Source organism: Naegleria gruberi (assembly GCF_000004985.1).
Source record: "Naegleria gruberi genomic scaffold NAEGRscaffold_1, whole genome shotgun sequence".
Taxonomy (NCBI): Eukaryota; Heterolobosea; class Eutetramitea; order Acrasida; family Naegleriidae; genus Naegleria; species Naegleria gruberi.
Window position 1 is genome coordinate 1,073,179 of NW_003163326.1, and position 23,306 is coordinate 1,096,484.

The 23,306-nt window shown below is 33.9% G+C and overlaps 3 protein-coding genes across 3 annotated transcripts; 1 reads left to right on the forward strand and 2 right to left on the reverse strand.

Moving 5' to 3' along the window:
- Positions 1–1,487: 1,487 nt before the first annotated feature.
- NAEGRDRAFT_61498 (uncharacterized protein) lies at positions 1,488–5,092 on the reverse strand (the record flags this gene model as incomplete). The annotated part of the gene is made up of 2 exons (XM_002683507.1): positions 1,488–3,439; positions 3,460–5,092. 2 exons carry the CDS (start codon positions 5,090–5,092, stop codon positions 1,488–1,490), a joined length of 3,585 nt encoding a protein of 1,194 aa, XP_002683553.1.
- Positions 5,093–5,313: 221 nt separating this feature from the next.
- NAEGRDRAFT_45199 (uncharacterized protein) lies at positions 5,314–10,156 on the reverse strand (the record flags this gene model as incomplete). Its single annotated transcript, XM_002683508.1, has 2 exons — positions 5,314–9,479; positions 9,595–10,156. The coding sequence occupies 2 exons, from the start codon at positions 10,154–10,156 to the stop codon at positions 5,314–5,316; spliced, it is 4,728 nt and encodes a 1,575-aa protein (XP_002683554.1).
- Positions 10,157–10,756: 600 nt separating this feature from the next.
- NAEGRDRAFT_45200 (uncharacterized protein) lies at positions 10,757–23,232 on the forward strand (the record flags this gene model as incomplete). Its single annotated transcript, XM_002683187.1, has 3 exons — positions 10,757–10,974; positions 12,787–22,436; positions 22,712–23,232. The coding sequence occupies 3 exons, from the start codon at positions 10,757–10,759 to the stop codon at positions 23,230–23,232; spliced, it is 10,389 nt and encodes a 3,462-aa protein (XP_002683233.1).
- Between the last annotated feature and the right edge of the window lie 74 nt (positions 23,233–23,306).

Below are 23,306 nucleotides of genomic sequence, written 5' to 3' on the forward strand. Positions count from 1 at the left end.
TCAAGTGTACTTTCTCCAACTTGGAGTGGAGCATTTCTACCACCAATCTTGCTTCCTTTTTCAAAAACAGTCACTGGAAAACCCTTTGATGCCAAAATGAGAGCACTAGACAAACCTCCTGGTCCACCTCCAATAATACCAATACTTGGTTTTCCATTTGTCTTGTTATGATTGGTTGAAGTGTTGATGGATGAATAGTATCGAATGATCGGAGTAGTGAAATTATTACTCAATGAATGAAACATTTGAAGGAGACCAACAACCCCTTTACTAGTAGTAGTGTTTGATGAATACTCGGACTCTAAACAACAGCATCCTCTCTTAGGATTGTTAACAAACAAAGTGGATCTGATTGTTCTCTTTAACATTTTTTTTTAATTGATTTTCATCCTTGAACTTAATTGTTGCTATTGGAATTAAAGCCAAGACTTGTCTTTGAAGAAAAAAAAATGCTCAACAATAGGTTTGATCAAAACCAACCACTCAAACATCGTTCCGTTACAAGTTTGGCGGGAAATTCTTCCATGCTGCCAACAATACCATCATCGTCAACAACAACAGGAGGATTCTCTATGAATAAGTCTAAATTATTGCCAGTTTCACTGACACATCAAACAAGTACTTCTTATTCTGATCAAACTTTTGGAAAGGAAGAAAGAATCAATGAACGATTATTGTCATCATCATTATATAGAAAAAGCGATTTAATTCCGAGCGAGCAAAATAATATTATTGATACAGAAGTACCACCAGCAGAAAGTATTTTGGATGATGGCGAACCAACAAGATTGACAAAAAGTCTTGCTGCTCATTCTTCTTTTATTTTCGGTGGCAAGCCTAGAGATGAAGGAATAATTACAGATTTTATGATGACACCACTATCAATCAAAAACTTGGACAGGAAGAGAAATTTCTCAACACCAGGTACATTGGAACAATCTGTACTAAAGAGAGGAGTCTTTACATCACCATTGCGAACTGATCCATTCTTTGAAGTTGATGATGACAAGCTTAAAAGTAATATTAATGATATTGTAAAGGAAACAACTTGGGTGACAGTATTTGGATTCCCTCCAAGTAAGGCCTCTTACATTCTCAGACAATTTTCAAATTATGGAATGATTATTAATCACAAGATTATGAATGGAAACTTTATGCATATTCAATACAAAGCCAGAATTCAAGCTGATAAAGCTCTAAGCAAAAATGGAAAAGTCTTCGATGGAGTTTTAATGGTGGGTGTAGTAGAATGTTTAGATACTGAAATTTTGAGACAATACGAGAAGGAAAAGCGATTGGTTGAAGAAAAATCAAGCAAAAAAAGAAATATCTCGTCTATATCCAATGATGATGATATTCAATTTAATGGTGGAATCTCATATCGTCATAAATTGGAACTACCACTAGAAAAGAAGAGAAAGCCAGAGTCTTCGAATTCTTTCTTTTCCAAACTTTTTGATTACGTTTTTAAATTCTAATACAATTCTTTATTGTTGTGGTATTGTCTTTAAACTTTCCATTGTTGTTTCAATAATACTCTTCTTGGTTACAAGGTCTTTAACGCTAGAGGATTTTCTTTGCTTGGCCAATTCTAATTCTTCTCTCTTTGAGGAAACAATCTTCTTTGATTGATCAAATCTATTTCTAGCCTTTTCTAAATTTTGTTTGATTTCCTTTTCTCTTTTTGTTGCTCTTTCAAGGGAGTTTTTGGCTGCTATTACTTTCTTGTCTTCAACTACAACAGAATTGTTTGAAACAATAGCATTGGATTGAATAGATTGCTTTGGAGTCTTTTGTAAGTTCAAATCCTTTTGGTTGGCAACATCGGCTGGTGTTTCTTGCTTTGCTGAATTTCCCTTTGTCAAGAATTCCAAAAACTTTTCTCTTATTTGGTTCTTTTTCTTGTCCATTTCTTCTCTCATGAGCTTTTCTCTGAGAATATATTCCATTCTTCTTCTTTCCTCTTCCATAAAGAATGGTTGCATTGGAGAGCTAAGAACTGGAGAACCAACAACAAGTTGGGCACCAACAATACCAGAATTTTTTCTACACTTGGATTGCTTCTTTTGGTGTTTCTTGTGTGGTTTCTTCTTTTGAGACTTGGAAATGCTCTTGATAAGCTTTCTGAGCTTGCAATATGTGCATTTCTTCTTACCTCTCTTTACCTTCTTTGGCTTTTTGTGATGCTTCTTATCTTTCTTAGAACCAGTTGTAATTCTTGTTTCAATGTTAACAACTCCAATATTACCAGAAACGTTAGTGCTTGTTTGGATTGCAGCTTGTCCTGGTTGAGGATTTGGTTGCACAGGTGGTTGCACAGTTGGTTGTGCTGGTTGTGCTGTTGGAGGGGTTGATTGTTCCTTATTAACAACATTAGAGTTTGCATTGGCGATTTGTTCAACAATTTTTCTGTACCATTCCTCTCCACACAATGGATTAAGAGATTCATCTTCAGGTGTAGAACATGAGCTTCTTGGTACACCAATTTCTCCCATAATTGAATCCAATCTCTCAAGATCGCTTTCTTCAGCCAACATTGGATCTGCACTTACAATAGCTTCAGCCAATTCTCCATATTCAGCGGAAGTTAATGGTTCAACTTCCTTTCCTTCTTTAGCGTCAGTGAATTCAGTACAGTATGGATTGGCAAGAAGTTCTTCCAAAGTAGAGCACTTTGTTACCTTTGCCACACTATCAGATTTAATTTGGACTGGCTTAACTGGATCGACTGATTTAGTGTCCTTATTGACTTGCTTTTTGTCCTTCTTAGTATCTGACTTCTTTCCCTTGTTAGCCTTCTTATCAGATTTGGTGTCTTTCTTGAGATCTTTCTTGTTATCTGATTTCTTTCCCTTATTGTCGGATTTTTTATCCTTCTTATCAGACTTGGTGTCTTTCTTGAGATCCTTCTTGATTGGTTTGACTGATTGAGAATTATTAGCATTGGTACCCTTGTTGTCTTTAGACTTTTTATCATTATTGGTTTGCTTGTTAATTGGTTTGATTGGCTTGTTTTCCTTCTTGTTAACATTCTTATCAGATTTGGTGTCCTTCTTGAGATCCTTCTTGTTAACTGATTTCTTTCCCTTATTGTCGGATTTTTTATCCTTCTTATCAGATTTGGTGTCTTTCTTGATGTCTGATTTCTTTCCCTTATTGTCAGATTTGGTGTCTTTCTTGGTATCTGATTTCTTTCCCTTGTTGTCCTTGTTGTCCTTGTTGTCAGATTTGGTATCCTTCTTATCTGATTTGTTGTCCTTCTTGATATCCTTATTGGTTTGCTTATTAATTGGTTTGACGTTCTTGTTATCCTTCTTGTTAACCTTCTTATCGGATTTGGTGTCTTTCTTGAGATCCTTCTTGTTATCTGACTTCTTTCCCTTAATGTCTGTATTGTCAGATCTTTTTGGCTGTCTTTCTTGGTATCTGATTTCTTTCCCTTGTTGTCAGATTTGGAACCCTTCTTATCAGATTTGTTGTCCTTCTTGATATCCTTATTGGTTTGCTTATTAATTGGTTTGACGTTCTTGTTATCCTTCTTGTTGTCCTTCTTATCAGATTTGGTACCCTTCTTGAGGTCGTTCTTCTTGTGTGATTTCTTGGTATCCTTCTTAGCAGACTTGGTCTTATCCTTCTTAGTATCTGACTTCTTTCCCTTGTTAGCCTTCTTATCATATTTGGTGTCTTTCTTGAGATCCTTCTTGTTTTCTGATTTCTTTCCCCTATTGTCGGATTTGTTATCCTTCTTATCAGATTTGGTATCTGATTTCTTTTCCTTGTTGTCAGACTTTTCTTTCTTTGATTCAGTTTTCTTTTCTTCTGACTTCTTTGGTTGTTCTGTCTTTGATTCAGTCTTCTCATCTCCAGTATTTGGGACTGCAGTTTGGATGTCTGTCTTTGGAGTAATATTGTCTTCAGATTTCTTGCCAATAGCTTGCTTATTTGAGGTTTGAGTCTGGGTAACAATTTCAATACCATTAGCATTTTGAGCACTTGAACTAGACATCATTGTTTTTTCAACACCATTGTCAACCTTTGCAGATTGTTTCTTGGATTCATTTGAAACATTAGAGATTGCTGGTTTAATATCAGTCTTGGAATCAGCTGTAGAAGCCTTGCTGTCATTTGCAGTGGATGATGGCTTGACTTCAGTCTTGGTGTCACTCTTGGAAGGGATATCCATCTTTCTATACCATTGTTCTTTGCACAAAGGATGAGTGTAATAACTATCCAAAGATCCACATACATGATCTCTTCCAGAGCTGAGCTTTGAATTAATGGCATACTTTTGTTGTTCGTTTGGACCATAGCTGAGAGATTTGACATTCAAAACATTGCAATCACCATCTACATTGAGCTTGCACTTCAAAACATTACCAGAACTAATTGGCTTTTGATTTGGAAGTTCAACTGCAGTTTTCTTATCAGATGGAGTAACAACTGCAACGCCAGCCTTCTTTTCAACTTCCTTTGTTGTAATAGTGTTGGCACTATCAGTCTTTGGTTGTTCCTTTCCAGTATTTGAGTCAAGAATCGTTTTTTTATCAGTAGACTGAGTATTCATTGTTGGAACAGAATTAGTACCGGTAACAACAACTGGAGCGGTTTGAGTTGGAGTGGTTGTTTGACTGCTTGGAGTAGTTGTTGGTGTTTGAGTAGAGGTTGTTGTGGAGGCAGTACTACCTTGTGTTGTACTGGTTGGAGTGGTCGCAAGAGGAGTGTTGGTTGTTGAGGGAGTTGTAGTAGTGGTTGGCTTACTAGTCTCTCCTTGTTCCAAAACAACTCTTCTGTATTGCATCTTTCTGTACCATCTCTCCTTACACAATGGGTTAGAGTAATAGCCAGAAACTGTGCTACACTTGATGGACTTGCTGCCTGTTGAAGAACGATATTTTGGTATTTCCTTGGGATCATAGGAAAGGGCCAACTCATCAAGATAAGACACAACACTACAGTCACCATTTCTATTGAGAGTGCAACCTAGGGCCTTATCGCTGCTTCCTTGAGCGAGAGTTTGGGTCATTAAAAAGATGACCAAAACAACAAGGGTTGTTAGTTGGGCAAGCTTGCTTTTTAACAACTTTGATTGCATTTTTTTTTAAGGATGAACTGTCCACTACAGTCCAAGTATCGTGAGAGCATCCAGCTGAAGCATCCCTAGTGTTAAATCGTTTTAAAAATAAAATTTATACACAAGCCAAACCTTCCATTAAGATAAACAGTTTTGTGCTTTCTTTGCATCTCTATTGTATAGTTGGGTGACCACAGAATCAGGTAACAGTACTTTAACAGCGCACAACATCATCTATTAATTTATTGGAATAGTCTTCTATTAAGATTTTCCAACAAGTATCTTGGATAGATGGGGGTGCCATTTACAAGAACTGGTGAACGTTGAGGAATGATAGAAGGTTGAGATGGTGGTTGAATGATTGGAAGTGTTGGTGGTTGAACGGTGGGTCTTTGAATTGGTATTTGAATCCTAGGAATGGATGGCATTTGTGGAGGTAGGATATTTTGTGTTATAGGGGGAGGAGGAGTTTGAACAGTTGGGATAGGAATCGTTGGAATAATTGGAGTAACGATTGGAGGAGGTTGACTTGGAGTAAAAACCGGTGGATGTTTCTTTTCAACTTGTTTTGGTTGACTTGGAGGTAACATCTTAATGATAGGAAAAGGATCAGAAGTATAGACAAAATTAGAGAGTGATTCCGGAAGCATCCATACACCTTTCCAGAAACTTCTTTGTAGAAATCTCTCAGGACTATTATTGAACTCTAAAACAGACCTGGTATAGTGAGGATTATTTGATCTATCGAGTTGCATCTTGAGGTAGAGTAATTGTAAATCTTTGAAACTTCCGTTCCATGGTACTTCAGGAAACACTGGAGTAGAAGGATGGTTAACCATATTGTCGGATTCTAACTGTGATCGATTGATATCGAATACTTTCAATGTCAACTTTTCATACTCTCCCTTTTCATTTGCTGTTGTATCAAGTTGTAAGGCATTATCGTCCTTCAAGTAGTGAGGTGAGACTAGTAATGTAGCTGATTGCTCTGACTTTTCTCTCCATTCTTTAAGCCTTTTAGTCATTGATTCTTCGAATAGTCTTTGGAAATATGTTAATTGGCCAAAGGTAAAGTAATCTAATGGAGATTTTTGTATAATTCCAAACAACGGATCTTCCTTACTCTCCTCCACAGTAATAATATTATTAGTATTGTCTGCTGATTTTTTGGAGAATTTTTTCACTATAGCCAACCTCTCCTTCTTGAATAATTTTTGAATATCATGTTGGTGAGATACTATTGAATAGACTTCATCTTTTGTGAGCTCATTCTTAAAAATATCATGTAGCAGTTTATCCTGTAGAGCTGGATCCGAGTTGTCTAGTTGATTTACCATAATGGATTGAGTATAGTTTTCGTAATTATATACCTCTCTAAGTTTTTTTTCATTAGCATCAAGCTTTCTATGCTTTGATAGGAGTTTGGTCTTGTATCTTTGATCAATTCCATTCTTTTGAATGAATGCTCTTGTTATAACTCGAATTTGATTGTTTTCTTTTTGGTAAGATTCCAATAAAAGTTTAGCTAGCTCAGTGTTGTAATTTTTTGATTCTATTGACTTTTTGGAAAGGGCTGTAGAGATGAAAGAGAAGGTTTCTGCGAACTGGGCACTTTGCATCATTCTTAACACAGAGTTGACAACGTTTTCATACGATTCGATTTTGGATTGTTTTCTAAACTCCTTCTCGAATGATATTTTTTCTTTTAGAGTCAATGATTGCCACTCCTTCATTGATGAATCCTTTCTTACCATTTGATTATAGTAGGACCTTAGTTTTGAATAGTTTTTGATAGCATCCTGGTGCAATTGTATGATAGAATTTTCAGTACCATTTGGCTTGTAGGAAAGAACTTCTCTCCTTTGTTCCCTATTCATTTGGTCGAGTAATTGATCAAGTATTCTGAACTCTCTGTCAATGATTAAATCTCTTTCCAATTCTAGCAAATCTTGGGTATTCTCCTTGTTTTGTTTTGCTGGTATATTGAGCAATTTGACAGATTGTTGAAAAATTCCTAAACTTTCCAATTTAGATTGTTCGAGTGGTGATATTGTGTCGGTATAAATTACATTTTCGAGGCGCTTTCTCTCCTCTTCCAGTTTCTGCTTTAAAGTTTGAAGAGACTTTTTCTCTTCTTCACTTGGCTCGATGCCTGACAGAGATTTGGTGGCAATATTACTTTCTATTTGTACAACTGTCTGTTCTAGATGAAGTAAGGATATTTTATCAAAGCGTTGCTCTTGTATTTCACTAACTCTAGGTAGTATGTTTTTTTGAATCTCTATGGTTTTCATTGTTGGATAAAACAACTTGTTAGCATTAAAATTATCAGGCATATTGGCAAGTTTAGAGAATTCATTAAATGACTGGTTTAGGCAATCATTTCTTATAGAGTTAATCTCCTTCGCAACATCCAATCCTTTAGAGAGTTGAATTAACTCTCCCTCTTTCCAAACATTCTCATCAACGGAAAAAGTATTGGAGAGGTAATGAGTTGATGTTGTAGAATTGTTATTCTCCATAATATTTTCACTCACATGTGTCTGAATCAAAGTATTTTCCTTCTGATTTTGCTCTGATTTCTGTTGAAGGGATTTTTTCCCTTCATTAATAAATGAAAAACTATTATTGAATGTATTTTCTTCCAGTGCTGAATGTTTAGAATCCTCCCTAACTAATTCATGGTAATATTGTTTGTGGTCTTTTTTCGAGAAGGATTTAGGAGATTTTTCAGTTGAGGTGCTGGAATTAGTCTTGAAAAATAGGTTTGCTATTTTGCGCGTTTCCATTAGTGCATATTTGGTGGAAATATGACTCTTCTCTACAAGATAAGAATATAATTCACCAAGTTTGAAAGAGTAGGGAGAAACTTCTGCATTCTCATCTTCGTTTAGTTTGGTACCAAGGGTCCAATCATATTTGTTTCCATCACTTGGGGACACACCAAAAAATTTAAATCCAATAGTCGACTTTAGAATGCCATTCTTCAAGTGCTTATACTTATCCGTAAGTGGTGCGAAAATAGGTAATTTCAGCTTGAATAAAGAAGAGTCTAATCTTGTGATTGGAAGACTTGTTAATTCGTCCAAATTACTCCACTTGGTATCAGACTTGGTTACTTTTTGGAGAGCTCCCAATGAAGATAATTCTCGATTTTCAATTTTGGGAGTACTATTTTTCACAGAAAATCCCTTTTCTTCAATCTGCTTTTTGACATCTTTCATTTCTTCATAAGCGTTCTTATTATTTCCAAAATCTAACGTATTAGATAAACCATTCTTCCAAGAATTTACAGTAATGTTTGCATTTTCATATGTATTCTCTAAGAGGATATCTTTTGAAACAGGCTCTTCAACAAGCTGAGGTTTAGGTATATTGAACTGATCACTTGGTATTTCAAGTACTCTTGGAGTCTCTGAGTGAGTATTATACACCTCTAATCTTTTCCCAATATCCCCAACTAATTCTTCTAATTCTTTCCACTGATCTTCACTCAGATCTTCTAATATGTTTTGGGGTTCCATTTTTTTGGAAGAATCTTTCAAATAGTTGACAAGATTTTCTATCCACTTGAACTCCTCCTTATTGGTGGCATTAACAAGTTTGATTTCGAGATTCCTCATTTCGTTTTCTATTGCTGTTTTTCTTTCCTCTAGAGTTGCATCCATAAAGAGACCAGACTCTAGCAGGTAAATAGGAGAAAAATGGTCAACTAGTAAGCTTTCCGCATAACCTGTAGTTCCATATAATAGCTTTAAAGCCTTTAGTTTGGCAAGAGCATTTCTCTTCTTGTTTCCTGGAATGTTGGTATTAGAAATGTTTGACTTGTTGCCTTCTGCCCATCTAACTTTCGCAGAGTTCTTTTCATTACTTATTGGGTACAATTCTTTCAAATAATCCGCTTCAGAGCTATCTGTAAGATTTTTTCCAGTATCTGTTTTGAGCTCAAGATTATTCTTATCAAGAATGATTTTCCTAATGTAATTTTTAAAATGGATCCAACTCTCTTCTGACATGTCAATACCAAAGAATGTCTCTATTTTTTGTTTTGTATTGGATATTTGGGAAACAGCCCTTAAAGAGCCTCCATTTTCCAAGTCCCCACCAACTATTATATCTTTCAAGTGTTCATAAAAATTAGTTCCCTCATGATACTTATCTATATGTTTTGAGGTAGAGTACACTCTATGAGATTTAGTTATTATTTTTTGCTTGTCTGTTGAAGCAGTAGTTCCATTGGTGGTGCCAGATGTGTAATTGCAAATCAATACATCTTTTATGTAGGGGTTGAAAGATTTGGAATTATCTTCCTCATCTGAAGAGTCTCCATTGTTGTTGAGTAAATAGGAATCATTGGAAAATTCAGAAACTAAACTTTCCTTGTTTTGAATCTTGTTGATAGATGCTGCTGGTACAATACAGTTCAAGAAATATAGTAGGAGCCGATTTACTACACGGTCATACTTGAATTTTGTCTCTTCTACTTTTCTTTAAATGTGAATTAATTTGTGACAGTAACTTACCATCATTCTTTCTAAAAAACAATTTTTTCTCTTTAGATCCATCACAATCCGAAAATGATACAATCTTCTTTAGCAATTCTCTTTCTTTGTGAGCAATAAAAAGCTCAAGTAAAACTAATTCATCCTCTTCCTTTTCTAAATCAATTATTTTTCTATTAGCCTCCAACCACTCTCTAAAGGAATCATAAATTATACCCTCCTTCTTTTCTATTTTTTCTTCATTATTTTCTAAGTTTACAAGTGATGAGTTATTATTTTGATTTGTTAACGTATCATTAATCTTTTCCGATACCAATTCTTCTTTTTGTAATGGCTGATTTTGTTCAGCAACATTGCCCTTGTTTGATAATTCTTCGAGGAATTTTGAATTTAATTCCTCTCTAATTTTTCCAAAATCAACTCCCGATAGTGATTGATTACCCTTTTGTTGATTTTCATCATTTTCTAAATCTCCAATAGTCAAATCCTGTATTAATTGTTCGAATAATTCATCATCCTCTTGGGTCCAACTGGATCTTCGGCTTGAAATATTTGAATGATGTGGGGCTTCATTATTCATCATTGTTTCATTTTTTCTTTATTATTAAAACTTAAAATATTTTACAACATGAAGGTGCATGATAAAAGGACAATTCATAATTTCTTTTTAAATCCAAAGAGCGTTCAGAATTAACCTGATCAAGATGTTTCAAAATTGTTATAATCTCTTTGAATTTTTGAACCCATTATTTTCCCAATCTTTTTGGATGAATAATTGGTTAAATCAAAAAAAACAATGCAAATCATAACATTGATTTGTGTGGTATTGTTGGTCTTGGCTCTTGTCATTCCATTTGGAGATCATGTAAATGCAACTCTCGGGGTAGACATGAGTTTGCAACAATGTCAAACAGCAACTCTTGAACATTGGAAGTGTTTGAAAAGAAGTGGATTTGATTTTGGTAGGTTGATTGTTGAATTTCAGTATTATTAATTTTGTAAAGCAATCATTGAAGTATGGAATGGAGGATATCAATTTAATGACAATATTAAAAAATGTATTGATGATGCAAAACTGGCTGGATTCCTCCATGTTGACGTTTATGCTTTCCTCTGCCCTAATTGTCGAGGTAACAATAATGCTGGTGAAGCCATTGAAAGAATGTTGTATTCATTACACAAGATGAATGCCACCTATGGTGGTTTATGGATTGATGTGGAACAATGTACCAATTGTTGGTATAGTGACCTAAATATGAATACAAATTATCTTTACAATGCCTCAAAAGCAGCTCAAGAATTTTTCAGTAAAGAAGGTAAAAATCGTAAAGTTGGTATCTACTCATCAGTTTACGAATGGAAAATTACTGTTGAAACGAATGATCTATCCAGAAAATTAAAGTAAGTATTAAGCATGAATTGAAATTAAATAATCGAAAATTCAAGTAATTTGCAATTATGGTATGCTCATTATGACGGAGAAAGTAACTTTTCTGATACATGGGCCTATTCATTTAATGGGTGGACAAAACCAAGTATTAAACAATATAATGATCATGGTCCTTCGTGTGGTGTAGATGTTGATGTTAATTTTTATTAACATTTTTGATAATCCTTAAATAAATTATTAAATAAAGTTTTTAGAATATGATATTATTAGATTATTCTTAAAAAAGAGCTCAATAATTGTATTGAAATTTAAAAATAAATTTTTATTGATTCAATAAAAAATGCAAGGATCTAAAAAGCCTGGCCAAATTAAGAGCAAAACACAAAAGACCAAGAACGCTCCAACCAAGCGGGGTATTGTCAAGAAGTGTAAAACCAAGCAAGAAGCCCTCAAGAGAGAAATTAAAAAGCAATGTGTTACATCTATGAGCGCCGTCATTGAAAGCGAGATGGTTGCCAAAATGAAAAAGGACGGAAAACCATTGCATGTTTTGGCTGGCAAGGCCGATGAAACTCCAGCAACAACCAAGCCAAAAAAATCAACAAAAAAGAAGACTAACAAGAAGAAGTAATATTATTATTTTGTATTGACAATATTGGACCATCAGAGAGGAATGAAATGACTTTTTTCTGGGTCAACAAAGGAGAAGATTATCGATTTAATTTGATAGTGCTTTAATGTTGTTGGTTTCCAAACAATAATTAAAAGATCATTCTTGTATGATATTGTTGGTGATTCTTTCAAAAGACCTGCCGAATGAATTAGCTTTTTCTCAACTCATGAGATTTTTAGTGAAAATTTTCTAAAGTCATGCATGAATTTGATCATGAATCTCATCAAATGTACCCATCCAGATTATTTTAAAAAAATTAATAAATAAGAGGTATTGCAAATTGTGATGAAATCTTACCTCTTCAATAAACTTGGACTGGGTAGACTAAACACATCTCCAACTCCAAACACACCAACAAAATCATCAAACTTTGGAGGTTTGGATTCTCCATTATCAACAACAGGATTTAATTCACCAATAGATAAAAAGGACGAAGATGAATATAAGCGATACGAGGAAGTTTTTCTTCATCCCTTCTCAACACTTATAGAAATTAATTTTGAAAGTGAAGATTTAGTTAAAGCTTGGAATAATTTTACAGTAAATCTTTCAAAAGAGACTTTACTGATTTCACTCGAAGACGTTAGTATTTATATAATTTACTTTTCCGATTTAATAATTTTATAGTCAAAGATCTCATCATTTGAGACATTTATTCAATTATTTAAAGACAAGTATTATGATTGGTATCCACCACAACATATTCTAGAGATTACCAATACACAACAACAGTTAACATCATCAAGACCAAGAAGTAGAGTCGTGACAACAACATCATTATCAAATTCAGATGAAATTTTACATTCACTACAATCAGGATCTGTCTTTGATTCGACAAATCATTCTATTGTCAAAATTACAGGATTTTCTGGTGTAATTGGACATCCTATCGATGTGTTATCGATAATTTGTTCATATTTCCAACAACAAGTACAACATGTATTGAATGGTAGGTATTTAACATTCTAGATAATGTACAATAATATTAAATAATAATAATAATAATAGGAAGAGGAGAATTTGATTTCCAAAAGACAAACAAATATAATCCCAAATCACTCTACTTATTGGAAGTGATTGAAATTTTAACCAGATCTCACCATAATAGATTATTGATGAAAGATTTTAATGTTCTTCCTTTTGTATCAAGTTTACTAAAGGTGGCATTACTTAAACTTCAACTTACTATTGCAGATAAGAGATTTAGTGATAAGGAAATATCAACTCTTTCATTGGAATTAGCTGCTGAAGTGGAATTGGAAATGAGGACAACATTGGATTTTGTAATATATATTCTATCAAATTGTATCCAAATATTTTCACATTTTTGTGAGGCTGGCAGTATTGTTGGAAATTCACAAGCATCAACAAGTACCAATAATGCAACTAATACTTCATCAAACAACAATTCGGATACTCTTACTATTAGTACATCAAGATTAACAATAACATCATCAGAGGGTATTAAAAATTCTCCTAATACTTGGTCACAAAATAATAAGAATTATAGAAAACAAAAAATATTGACCTATATTACATCTAGAGAAGATGTTGATTTTATGAATATTATTATTGATATGCTTACAACTTTTAGAGATTCAATTTCAAAACAATATGATGGACATTTCCATAGTGAACATTACTATGATAATTGGAGTTTTTTATTCAATTTTCAAGAGGCAACAATGCAAATAGTTAGATCTGTTGTATGTACTGATAAACTAAAGTATGCTGGTCAACTTGCAGAGTATCAATTTAGAGATTTATTTCTGTCACGTGGTGGTTGTGACGTTCTTGTAAAATATCTTGGGTGGCCTATTGAACACGTCTCTATTCTTCAAGATGTTGAATGGTATGAAATTGATATATTATCTCTGGACAATGACAGACTTAATCATTATTTTCAAATTCAATATTTAACTATGAAAATTATTACAAAACTAATCGAGTATAATTACTCTTATTTAAGACTCTTTGGAAAACAAGGTTTTGCAAGAATAAGAGAAACTGGGTTATGGATTTCATTTTTCTTCACATTAAACAAGGATTATGATAATCAAACTCAGACCCTTAGAAATAATCCATTGCCTCAGTTGGGGTCAGTTGTTAGATCTAGGAGTGGATCTCTTGATCTGGCAAACTTTAGATTTCCTCCAACTCCAATATCCAATTCGAGTGGTTTAGGCATTAAATCTTTCCCATGTCCTGGTTTTATCTCTAAAACTATGAATGAGAGAGTGATGCAATTTTTTGACTGTTTACGGAAATTGGTCAAACTTTCAACAATAATTTCATTCCCAAAAACTGTCCATAGCTCAACACCAGGAACACCTTCCAATAATTTTGCATTCCCTGATACTACATTCACAACGCATCTCAACAACACAGAACAAGATCAACATTTACAAAGAAAACTATCCAGGTTACTTTTTTCATTTTTCATAGATGAAAATGAAAAGGATCAAATGACGGACAAATCACTCAGAAAGTTAAAAATGATTAGTGATTTTCCACTTTACTTTATGGATAGTATCAACAGATTGGTTTCTGAATCTCAGACAGCTCTCGATGTTATGGTTTCAAATGGGTTATATGATGTTTTATTTTCTGAATATTTCTATCTATATGGTGGAGCACTCAATCAACTTAATAGATTTGAAAAATATTCCCAGACTGACCTTCAAAAAACAAGTGAGGAAGAAAAGTTTATATTTTCAAAAAGTGAAATTTCTTCACTTGTAGAATGTACATCTGCTGTATTGAGATCTAGTGTTATTGATTTTTTGAAATATACAGCAACTATTCGAGGAAGAAACAATGTTGAAGAATGCAGAAGGTTGATAGATATTATGCAATTATACAAGGAAAACTCCTTAGTAATTTCAGAGGTTGGGTTATGTCTGTTGGATATCATTAGACAAAATCATGACATTACACAAGAGAGCTTGTTTTCCATCAAGGCCATGTCTGTACTTTCTCATGTCGTTGGAAAGCAACATGCTATCATTAGAAAATTTGAAACAGACAATCAACAATCCCAATTTTACCAAGTTGAATATACCGAGGACCATTTGAGAGCAATCGAAGCCAGAAACATCATGCTTAATATTTTAGATTTTACCTTAACTTTTGAAAACTCTTTAACTTTAGCATTACAGAACCATAATACCCTAGAGACACTTTTCAAAGTTATTCTAGATCCAACATTGAAGAATTTTGTATTGGTTCACGTACGTCAACTGATGAACACAAAGAATATCGAACATTCTCACGAGTTTGAAATTTTACTTACCTATTTTACTGAAGTTTTTCCAATTATTATGGATAATCCAACCCAACAAAATTTACAACTGCTAATGGAAATGTTAGCAGCTGTGCAGAAGGGTTTATGTGCTTCAAACAAGAAATTATTACAAACACAATTCAGGGACAAGCTTGACAAGTTTATGCACTTGCTCAACTTGGACATTCCAACAATTATTCCACCAAATAATACAGAATTTATCACAAGGCACTGTTTAGCTATGGAGGTAATAAGAACACTTACTACACTCATTTCCGATAACTCTAAATCAAAGCACCACTTTAAAAGCATTTTAGGCTATGACACTTTCAAGAATTTGATTTTACATTGTGAGCAAAATAATCCATCACCAGAAATTTTCAATGTACTTTTTGACATGTTGGCAGATGGCGAATTTGATAGCGAGACAAAATATGCAATTCAAAATCCAGATGTAGCCCGTTTAATTTTCCATCTATCAATGCACTGTGAACTGAGCTATATTTCTTCATTGGTGGCCAAATTTTCTTGTCTTGTTCAGAAATCTACAAACAATAGAAATATTTGTTGTTCTGTAGGGTTAATTAGCTCTCTATTAGACTTATTGACAAGATTTGAAAAGGAATCATTCTCTGAAGAAAAGACAGTGAGCGATATCGTAAATCTTATTGAAACTATTGGAAGACATTCAATTACTGTCAAGGAATTGAAAGGGTTCCTCGGTCTTATTAAGAGACAATCAGATAGAGATCAATCAGACTTTCTGGCACTACTCTTGAAAGCCCTTAAAAATATGACTCAAAGCTCTCCTGATGCCTTTTTCGATTTCAATGGCACCAACTCAGGACTTGTCTTACCAACTATTGATAACAGAGTATGGCCTAACACTAAGGGATATTCTGTTTCTATGTGGGTGAGAGTTGAAAGTTTTGTAGAGTCTAGACCATCCGCTCCTAATTCTAATCCAATGACTCCTATTTCCTCTGTAAAGAGTTTATCGTTCACTACAGATCTACAAAGAAAGGAATCCTTCCAATTCATTCCACGTTCAACTACATACAAACCAAGATTGATCAGCTTCTATAATTCTGAAGGTCAAGGATTTGAAGTATATTTTGAGGAAAATTCTATGAATATTGTTGTTCAACATTCCCAAAAGAAGCAGTACATCGAGAAGTTAAATTACAAATTCGAGGAAAAGGTGTGGTATCATATTGTATTAACTCACAGTTATGGAAAAGGACCTTTTTCGTTCTCTAAGAATGAGTTGAGACTGTATATTAATGGCTTGTGTGTTGAGCCTAAAATCCAACTCAAATATCCAAGTCTTCACAAGCCTTTGGATAAATGTATGATTGGTTCTAGCTATCTGGTTAATGAGAGCTTACAACAAGGAAGCACACCAACACATAAGCGACAAGCAAGTAGCTCTAATTCTGAAAATCCAAACTTTAATGGACAAATGGGTACTATTTGTGTATTTGATGAGACCTTACTTCCAAACATTATTCAATTAATTTATAACTTGGGTTACAATTATATGAATTGCTTCCAACCTACAGATTCTGTTCTAGCTAAACAATCACAAGAATACCTTCAATTATTTGATGGATCTATTACACAAAAGATCATATTGTGTTATAGTCCAAAGGCCAGAGCAAACTATAATAAGATATGCCTTAACAATACTCCTGAAGCATTCTATCAACTTCAATTACATAATGGTTTGGTATCAGGTGTTGAAAATGTTCCACAAATCAAGTCAGATATCCATCAAGCCATGCTCAACTCGAGAATTTTGAATGGTACTCAACTTTGTGTAACACACAATGCAAAAGATATTATTGGTTGTTTGGGAGGTATCAAAGTCTTGTTCCCTCTATTTTTACAAATGGATCGTCTTTCCCATACAGATCAAGTTATTAGCGAAAAAGCCGACCCATTCCTTGTTAATACCTTATTTTCATTGATAATAGATTTATTGAGTGCTCACAATGACAACTTGGAAGATATGGCACGTTGCAGAGGTTTTTTAGTTATTAGTTTCTTGTTGAAACAAATATCTCCTCAACATTTAACACGTAATACTGTTGCATTGATACCTTCACTTCTCTCTTGTGCTAAAGATCACTCAGTGTTGTATTCTGATATTGTGAACTACCTTGTATTTAATTTTAGATTGTGGATTTATACTGACGTTGAAGTTCAAAAACTATTATTCCAACAATTATTGGATATTTCTAATGAAAAGAAGGATAATTTCACTAAAATTAGGGAAATTTTGGGTGTTCAAAAATTGTTAGACCTTATGAGATGGTTTTATTGGTATGAAAGAGCCAAATCTAATTCTACAGAAAGTGAATACCAGTTGGGAACAGAAAAAATTTGTAATCCAGCCACAGGAGCTGTTTTAGGTCAAAGACCAAGTCAAGAAAATATCTATGAAATCAGACAAAAGCTTACAAAACTTTTGAAATGTCTGACATCAAAATCAGCAGAAATTGTTATTGTAAATAATGATGAAAGACTAACAACCACAACAGGTACTGTACTCACTACAGCAACCTCTATTTCATATCCAGAACTAGAAGCCATCATTAACTTATTGGCTGATTGTAATGATAATATGCAATATTCAGATGTAGTTATCTTTGTTTTGGAGCTTTTACTTTCTCCTGATGGAGTTGTAATTGCAGACATGTTAGCGAATATGAAAGCCTACCAAGTTTTTGTTCAATTACTCTATACTCATCACGAACCAACAAGACTCAACATTCTGAAATGCATCGGCCAAATGTTAATACTCAATCCAAAACTAAGACAAAGAGTTTTTGCAGAGACTTCTTATGGTTTTTCTACTATTACCAATATTCTTACCATTTTCAATATTACCATTCAGACCTACGGAGTTTTGAGGGATATTTTCCTTGGATGTATTTCTTTGAATCAAAGGGATATCCTTGAATTTGATGGTTTTGAACAAACAGAACAAAGCTACAAAGTACAAGCAGTGCTCCAACCAATATTCAGATTACTTGTTAATACCCAACCAAATGTCAAGCATCATATTCTTCAAAATTTTAAAATTGTTCTCAAGTCTAATAGAGCCAAGGACTGTTTGCTACAACAAGTCGGATGGCAAGAGTGGTTGTTAAATATTATTTGTGTTTCAGGTATTTCTGATGCCTCTATTCCTTCTGATGTTGGTCAGTCTGCTCAGTTTGAACTTTGCAAAGATATTGTTATTGAACTTATTGCTATTTTGCTTTATCACTCTTTAAAAACTGTCAAAAAGGGATGGAGAGATATAGAAGATACAATTTGTCAAGTTATTCTTTTGAAAGATAGAGAGGATATTGAAGGTATAGAAGAAATATTGGGAAGTATTTATAAGAGAATTCTTGATGAATACATTTCTGACATTCAAGGAGAGAGAATTATTGCAAACTATAATGATAGAAATTCTCCAATACTTGACAATTTTGTTCACTTAGCTACATTCATTGAGGAATATATGTTTTATTTTGATGCTATTTATCAAAGTGTCTCTGGTACATGGATGAGAAAGACAACAGAATCTGGTACAGGAGTTCTTGGCACACTGAGGAGTATTGTTGTGGGTGCTAACACAAATCGAGCTCCACAAGAGCCTGGAATTATGCCATTATCACAAGCAGCTCAACAAAATCAAGAAGATTTCGTTGTAATTGATACTAGTTCTGTGTCTGTAGGTTCTCATTCAGAAATTATTCCTTCAACTCCTGAAAGTAAGAGAGGTGATCAGTTATCATCCAATAGTCCATCTACTGCTTCAAATCCACTGACATATAATGTTGAAGATGAAATCAATACTAGAAGAGATGAAAATAATAATTGGATTGATCTTCCAATAGCTGAAAAGCTTATAACAATACTCAGTGCTTGGAAACTCAATACAGTATCCAACTATAGTTCTCTTAGAAGTGTTGTTCAAGGAGGAAAAAGATTGAGAGATGGAGGTACTCTTAGAATAACGCTCAGACTCATTAGATATTGTTTGAGAGAGTCTCCTTCATTAGACTCATCTCTTTTAGACTGTATAAAGCGAATCAACCAGAGAGATGTGGAGAGTGAGAAGGAAATTTTAAGATTTTCTGAACTTTGGGCTGTTACTGGCGATATTGAGAATAATGATGACTTCCATACTCGTTTAATGTTTATTTTGGCCTTCTTGTTTGATATTTTAAGTAGACTTTTGGAAAAGAAACAAGAAAAGGAAGCTCTATTTGTTTTTATAACAATAAGAGAAATTTTCATGACAAGAAAAGAGTATTTGGAACAAGCGCTCACCACCGATGATGATAAATCTATTTTGACTGATGATCCTGTATTTTCCACAAAGAAGAAGGCTGATTTATCTGACTATCTTCAAGTTATTCATTCAAAGAGCTGGAAATTTGCTTGGACAAGATTTTTCGTTCCAGCAGTGAGACTAACAGAGAAACTTGAATCTGCATTCCTGGAAGAAATTATTGTAAGAAGAAAATTCACTCTACACAGGCTTTATGATCAAATAAGGGAGGTAGAATCAGCAATGTCTGACTTGGATAAGAAAATGGATTCAGAAATCAGATCTACTTTGGAAAATATAAGAAGAGCTGAAAGAGAGAGAATCAAAAAAGAAAGAAGTTCCTATGAGGAGTTTGACTTACTAGCCTCTCATTATTGGAAGCAAACCATGAGAAATGTGGCTGACGAAAGAGGTATTTGGGGTGGTCAAAAAGATTCAGTGAAATGGAAATTAGATAAGTGCCAAAACAGTAAATTTATTAGAACAAGATTGGTAAGAAATTTCTCAGAAATAGACCACAAGGATGCTACCATCAAAAAGACTGACAAATCTGTAATTGTTGAAAATACTATTACCAATAGATTATTGGAAATTAAGGAAAAAGGAAGTTTCTTTATTCCAAAACTTTCAATTATTAACAATGAAACTGAAGATGCTTCTGAAGATGGTACAAGTGAGATTACTGCCGCCACTATTTCAACACAACAACCATCCACCACCAATATTTCTGAAGATATACAAATCAACCAAAAACCAGTTGAAAGAGAAAAAACTATTCTCAAAGATGTTGAATGTGACCTGATAAGTCCAATGGCTGGTTTCTCAGGAAAAATGGAAATTACAAGTAAGAGAATAACCTGGACACCAGATAAGGAAAATCATGCTTTGAATTTTGGTCTTGATAGTGAGAGAGTTTCCAAGTTGATTAAAAAACCAACAGAAAAGACATTCACACTTGACTCTATTGTAGAAATTAGAATTATGAGATACAGACTGAGAAAAACAGCACTTGAATTTATTTTTGTTGATGAATCTTCCGTATTGTATAATTTTAATGTAAATGAGAGAAACAAAATATTCAACAAGATTATTTCTCAAAAGTGTCCAAACTTGAGAAATGTTGAAAAGTCCTTCTCTCCAATGGAAAACATACAAAGATCTCCATGGACTAAAAAGTGGCAGCTTGGAAAGATATCCAATTTTGATTATTTGATGATTCTAAACATGTACGCAGGAAGGACATTCAATGATCTCTCACAATATCCTATTTTCCCTTGGGTTATTGCTGACTACACCAGTCCAGTACTTGATTTTTCAAAGGAATCTACCTTTAGAGACCTCTCAAAGCCAATGGGTGTGCTCAACCCAGATAAGGTCAGAATTGTGGAAGAAAAGTACCAGACACTTGCCAGCGATACTTACACAACTCCATACCACTATGGTTCTCACTACTCTACATCAGCATATGTTACCTACTACTTAATTCGTTTAGAACCTTACACAACACATGCCAGAGTTGTTCAAGGTGGTAAATTCGATCATGCCGATAGAATGTTTGAGTCAATAACTCAAACATTTGATCACTGTTTGAATGGTGAAGGAGATCACAAAGAACTTATACCAGAATTTTTCTACATGCCAGAATTTTTAAGAAAACCTCAAGATTTAGAACTTGGTGAAAAACAGAATGGAGTCCATATTAGTGATGTTGTTTTACCTGCATGGGCAAAAACACCTGAGGATTTCATTAGAATTCACAGAGAAGCCCTTGAATCCGAATATGTTTCACAACATTTAAATGAATGGATTGACCTGATTTTTGGTTATAAACAAAGAGGTCCTGAAGCCATAAAGGCATATAACGTTTTCCCAAAGCTTACCTATGAAGGAAATATTTCATTTGATCCTCAAGAATTTTATCAAAATATGGCTACCATTGATAGTTTTGGTCAAACTCCATCCCAATTATTCCAATCATCTCACCCAAAGAAGTCAATAACCAGAAAAGACAAACACGAAACACTTCTCTCCTTAACTGTTCAATGCTCAAAACAAATCAATACTTCCAAGGTTTCTCCAATTGTTTTAATCAAGTTATTCCATTCAGAGAATAATATTACAAGATTATGTGTTGTGAATGAGGATGGTTTTATCTATACAACCAAAATGACAAATATTACCCTACAAACCATTCTCTCAGAGTATACTTTATTCAATAATTGCAAGACTATTGGTTTCCCATTGGATGATCCTGTTGGTTTACTTTCGTCCTCTACTGAATCTAATAATTTTGTTCCAGTTAATAGCAACAATAGTACAAAGCAAAGAAGATCACTTGCCTCACTTCCAAAACAATTATCAGGTATCAGAAGTAATGTATCTGCCTGTAAGACTGCATTTGCAATTCCAAGTTCAACAAATCCAAACTCGGTTAAAGATATCACACTCATTTCATGTAGACATCATGATAACTCTTTCAGAATTTCAAAACCATACACACAACCACTCCAAACAAAGATTACACTCTGTCAACAAAATGCCATTTGGAGACACAAGGATTTGGTCACTTGTTGTTCAATTTGTGAAGAGGATAAATATTTAGTGACTGGAAGTAGAGATACAACAGTAATGGTTTGGGATATTTTGACCAATGACTTTTTCACTTCTCAACAGCCATCAACAATTTTATATGGACACGATGATGAAGTTACTTGTGTGGTAGTTTGTAATGACTTGGATAATGTTATTAGTGGAAGCAGAGATGGAACTATCATTATTCACTCATTAAGAAGAGGAAAATACATTAGAACAATCAAGCATCCAAATGGAGGTTGTATTAACTCTATTGCAGTTGCAAGAGAGTGTAAGATTAGCCAAGATATTGAGGTTCTTGGTAGAATTTGTGTGTATAGTAATGATGATATGATTCTATACTTGTACAGTGCTAATGGTCAATTATTGGCCAAAGCTGAAACTAATGGAGTTTTACATTGTATGATGATATTTGATTCAAAATATGTGATTTATGGAGGAGATCACTCCATAGTTGTTAGAGATTTACATTCACTCAAAGTAATCCACAAATTCACACTCAGTGAATACATGTCTCCAATAAGAACTATTGAAATTTCCAAGGATGAACAATTGCTCTTTGCTGGTCTTGATTCTGGTCAATTAGTAGTGTTAGGTATTGATTCAACACTCAGTAATTCCATTGCTCCACCTTCTCCAAATCAAAACCTTTAAATAAACAATTTTTTCAATAACTTCAAAATTCAACATTAAAAATGAAAAAAAGTTCAAACAAGGTATCTACACCCTCATCAACAACAGAAGATGATAAACCAAAGAAGCAACTCTCATCGTCGATAGCTTCCCTCAGGTTTATGAATCGGAATAAGCCAGCAACAAATTCCGATTCAACAAATCAATTACCTTCTCCTGCTCTTTCTTTCAAATCAGCAACTTCTCGTGTAGTAAAATCATCATCCAATTCTTCATTATCGAATAAAAACAATAGTAGTAGTGCCACTCCTGTTCCTCCCCAACAATCTGCTTCACCAAGTGTAGCATCTTCATCAATTCAAAATACAGCAACACCAAAGAATCACAAAGCAGAACAGTGGAGTTATGCACAAGAAGGAAAACTAGATCAAGTCATCAATAATACCTTGTCAAACTATTCACTGAGTACAAATCAAGATACTCTGTTATCCTCAAACTCTTATGCCTGTCAAGAAGACAATGAATCAATTTATTCTTTAAATTTCTATAGACATTTGGAAGGAGAACCAACAGAGGAAACAACTTCGGATTATGTAAGAGGAGGAAGACTTAAATTCGGAACTTATAAACAAGAGGAAATTGCAATCACAACAGAAATAGATCCAAGTAGTGCACTGAAAAGAAAGAAGGATGATAATATTAAATTACCTATTGGAATTAGCTCCACTCAAAATAAGAAAAAGAAACATAAAAAATAAATTTGTAAATATCTTGAATAGAGATTCAAATAATTTGAAACAAATGAAGTTCATTACATTAACTTCTACTATGG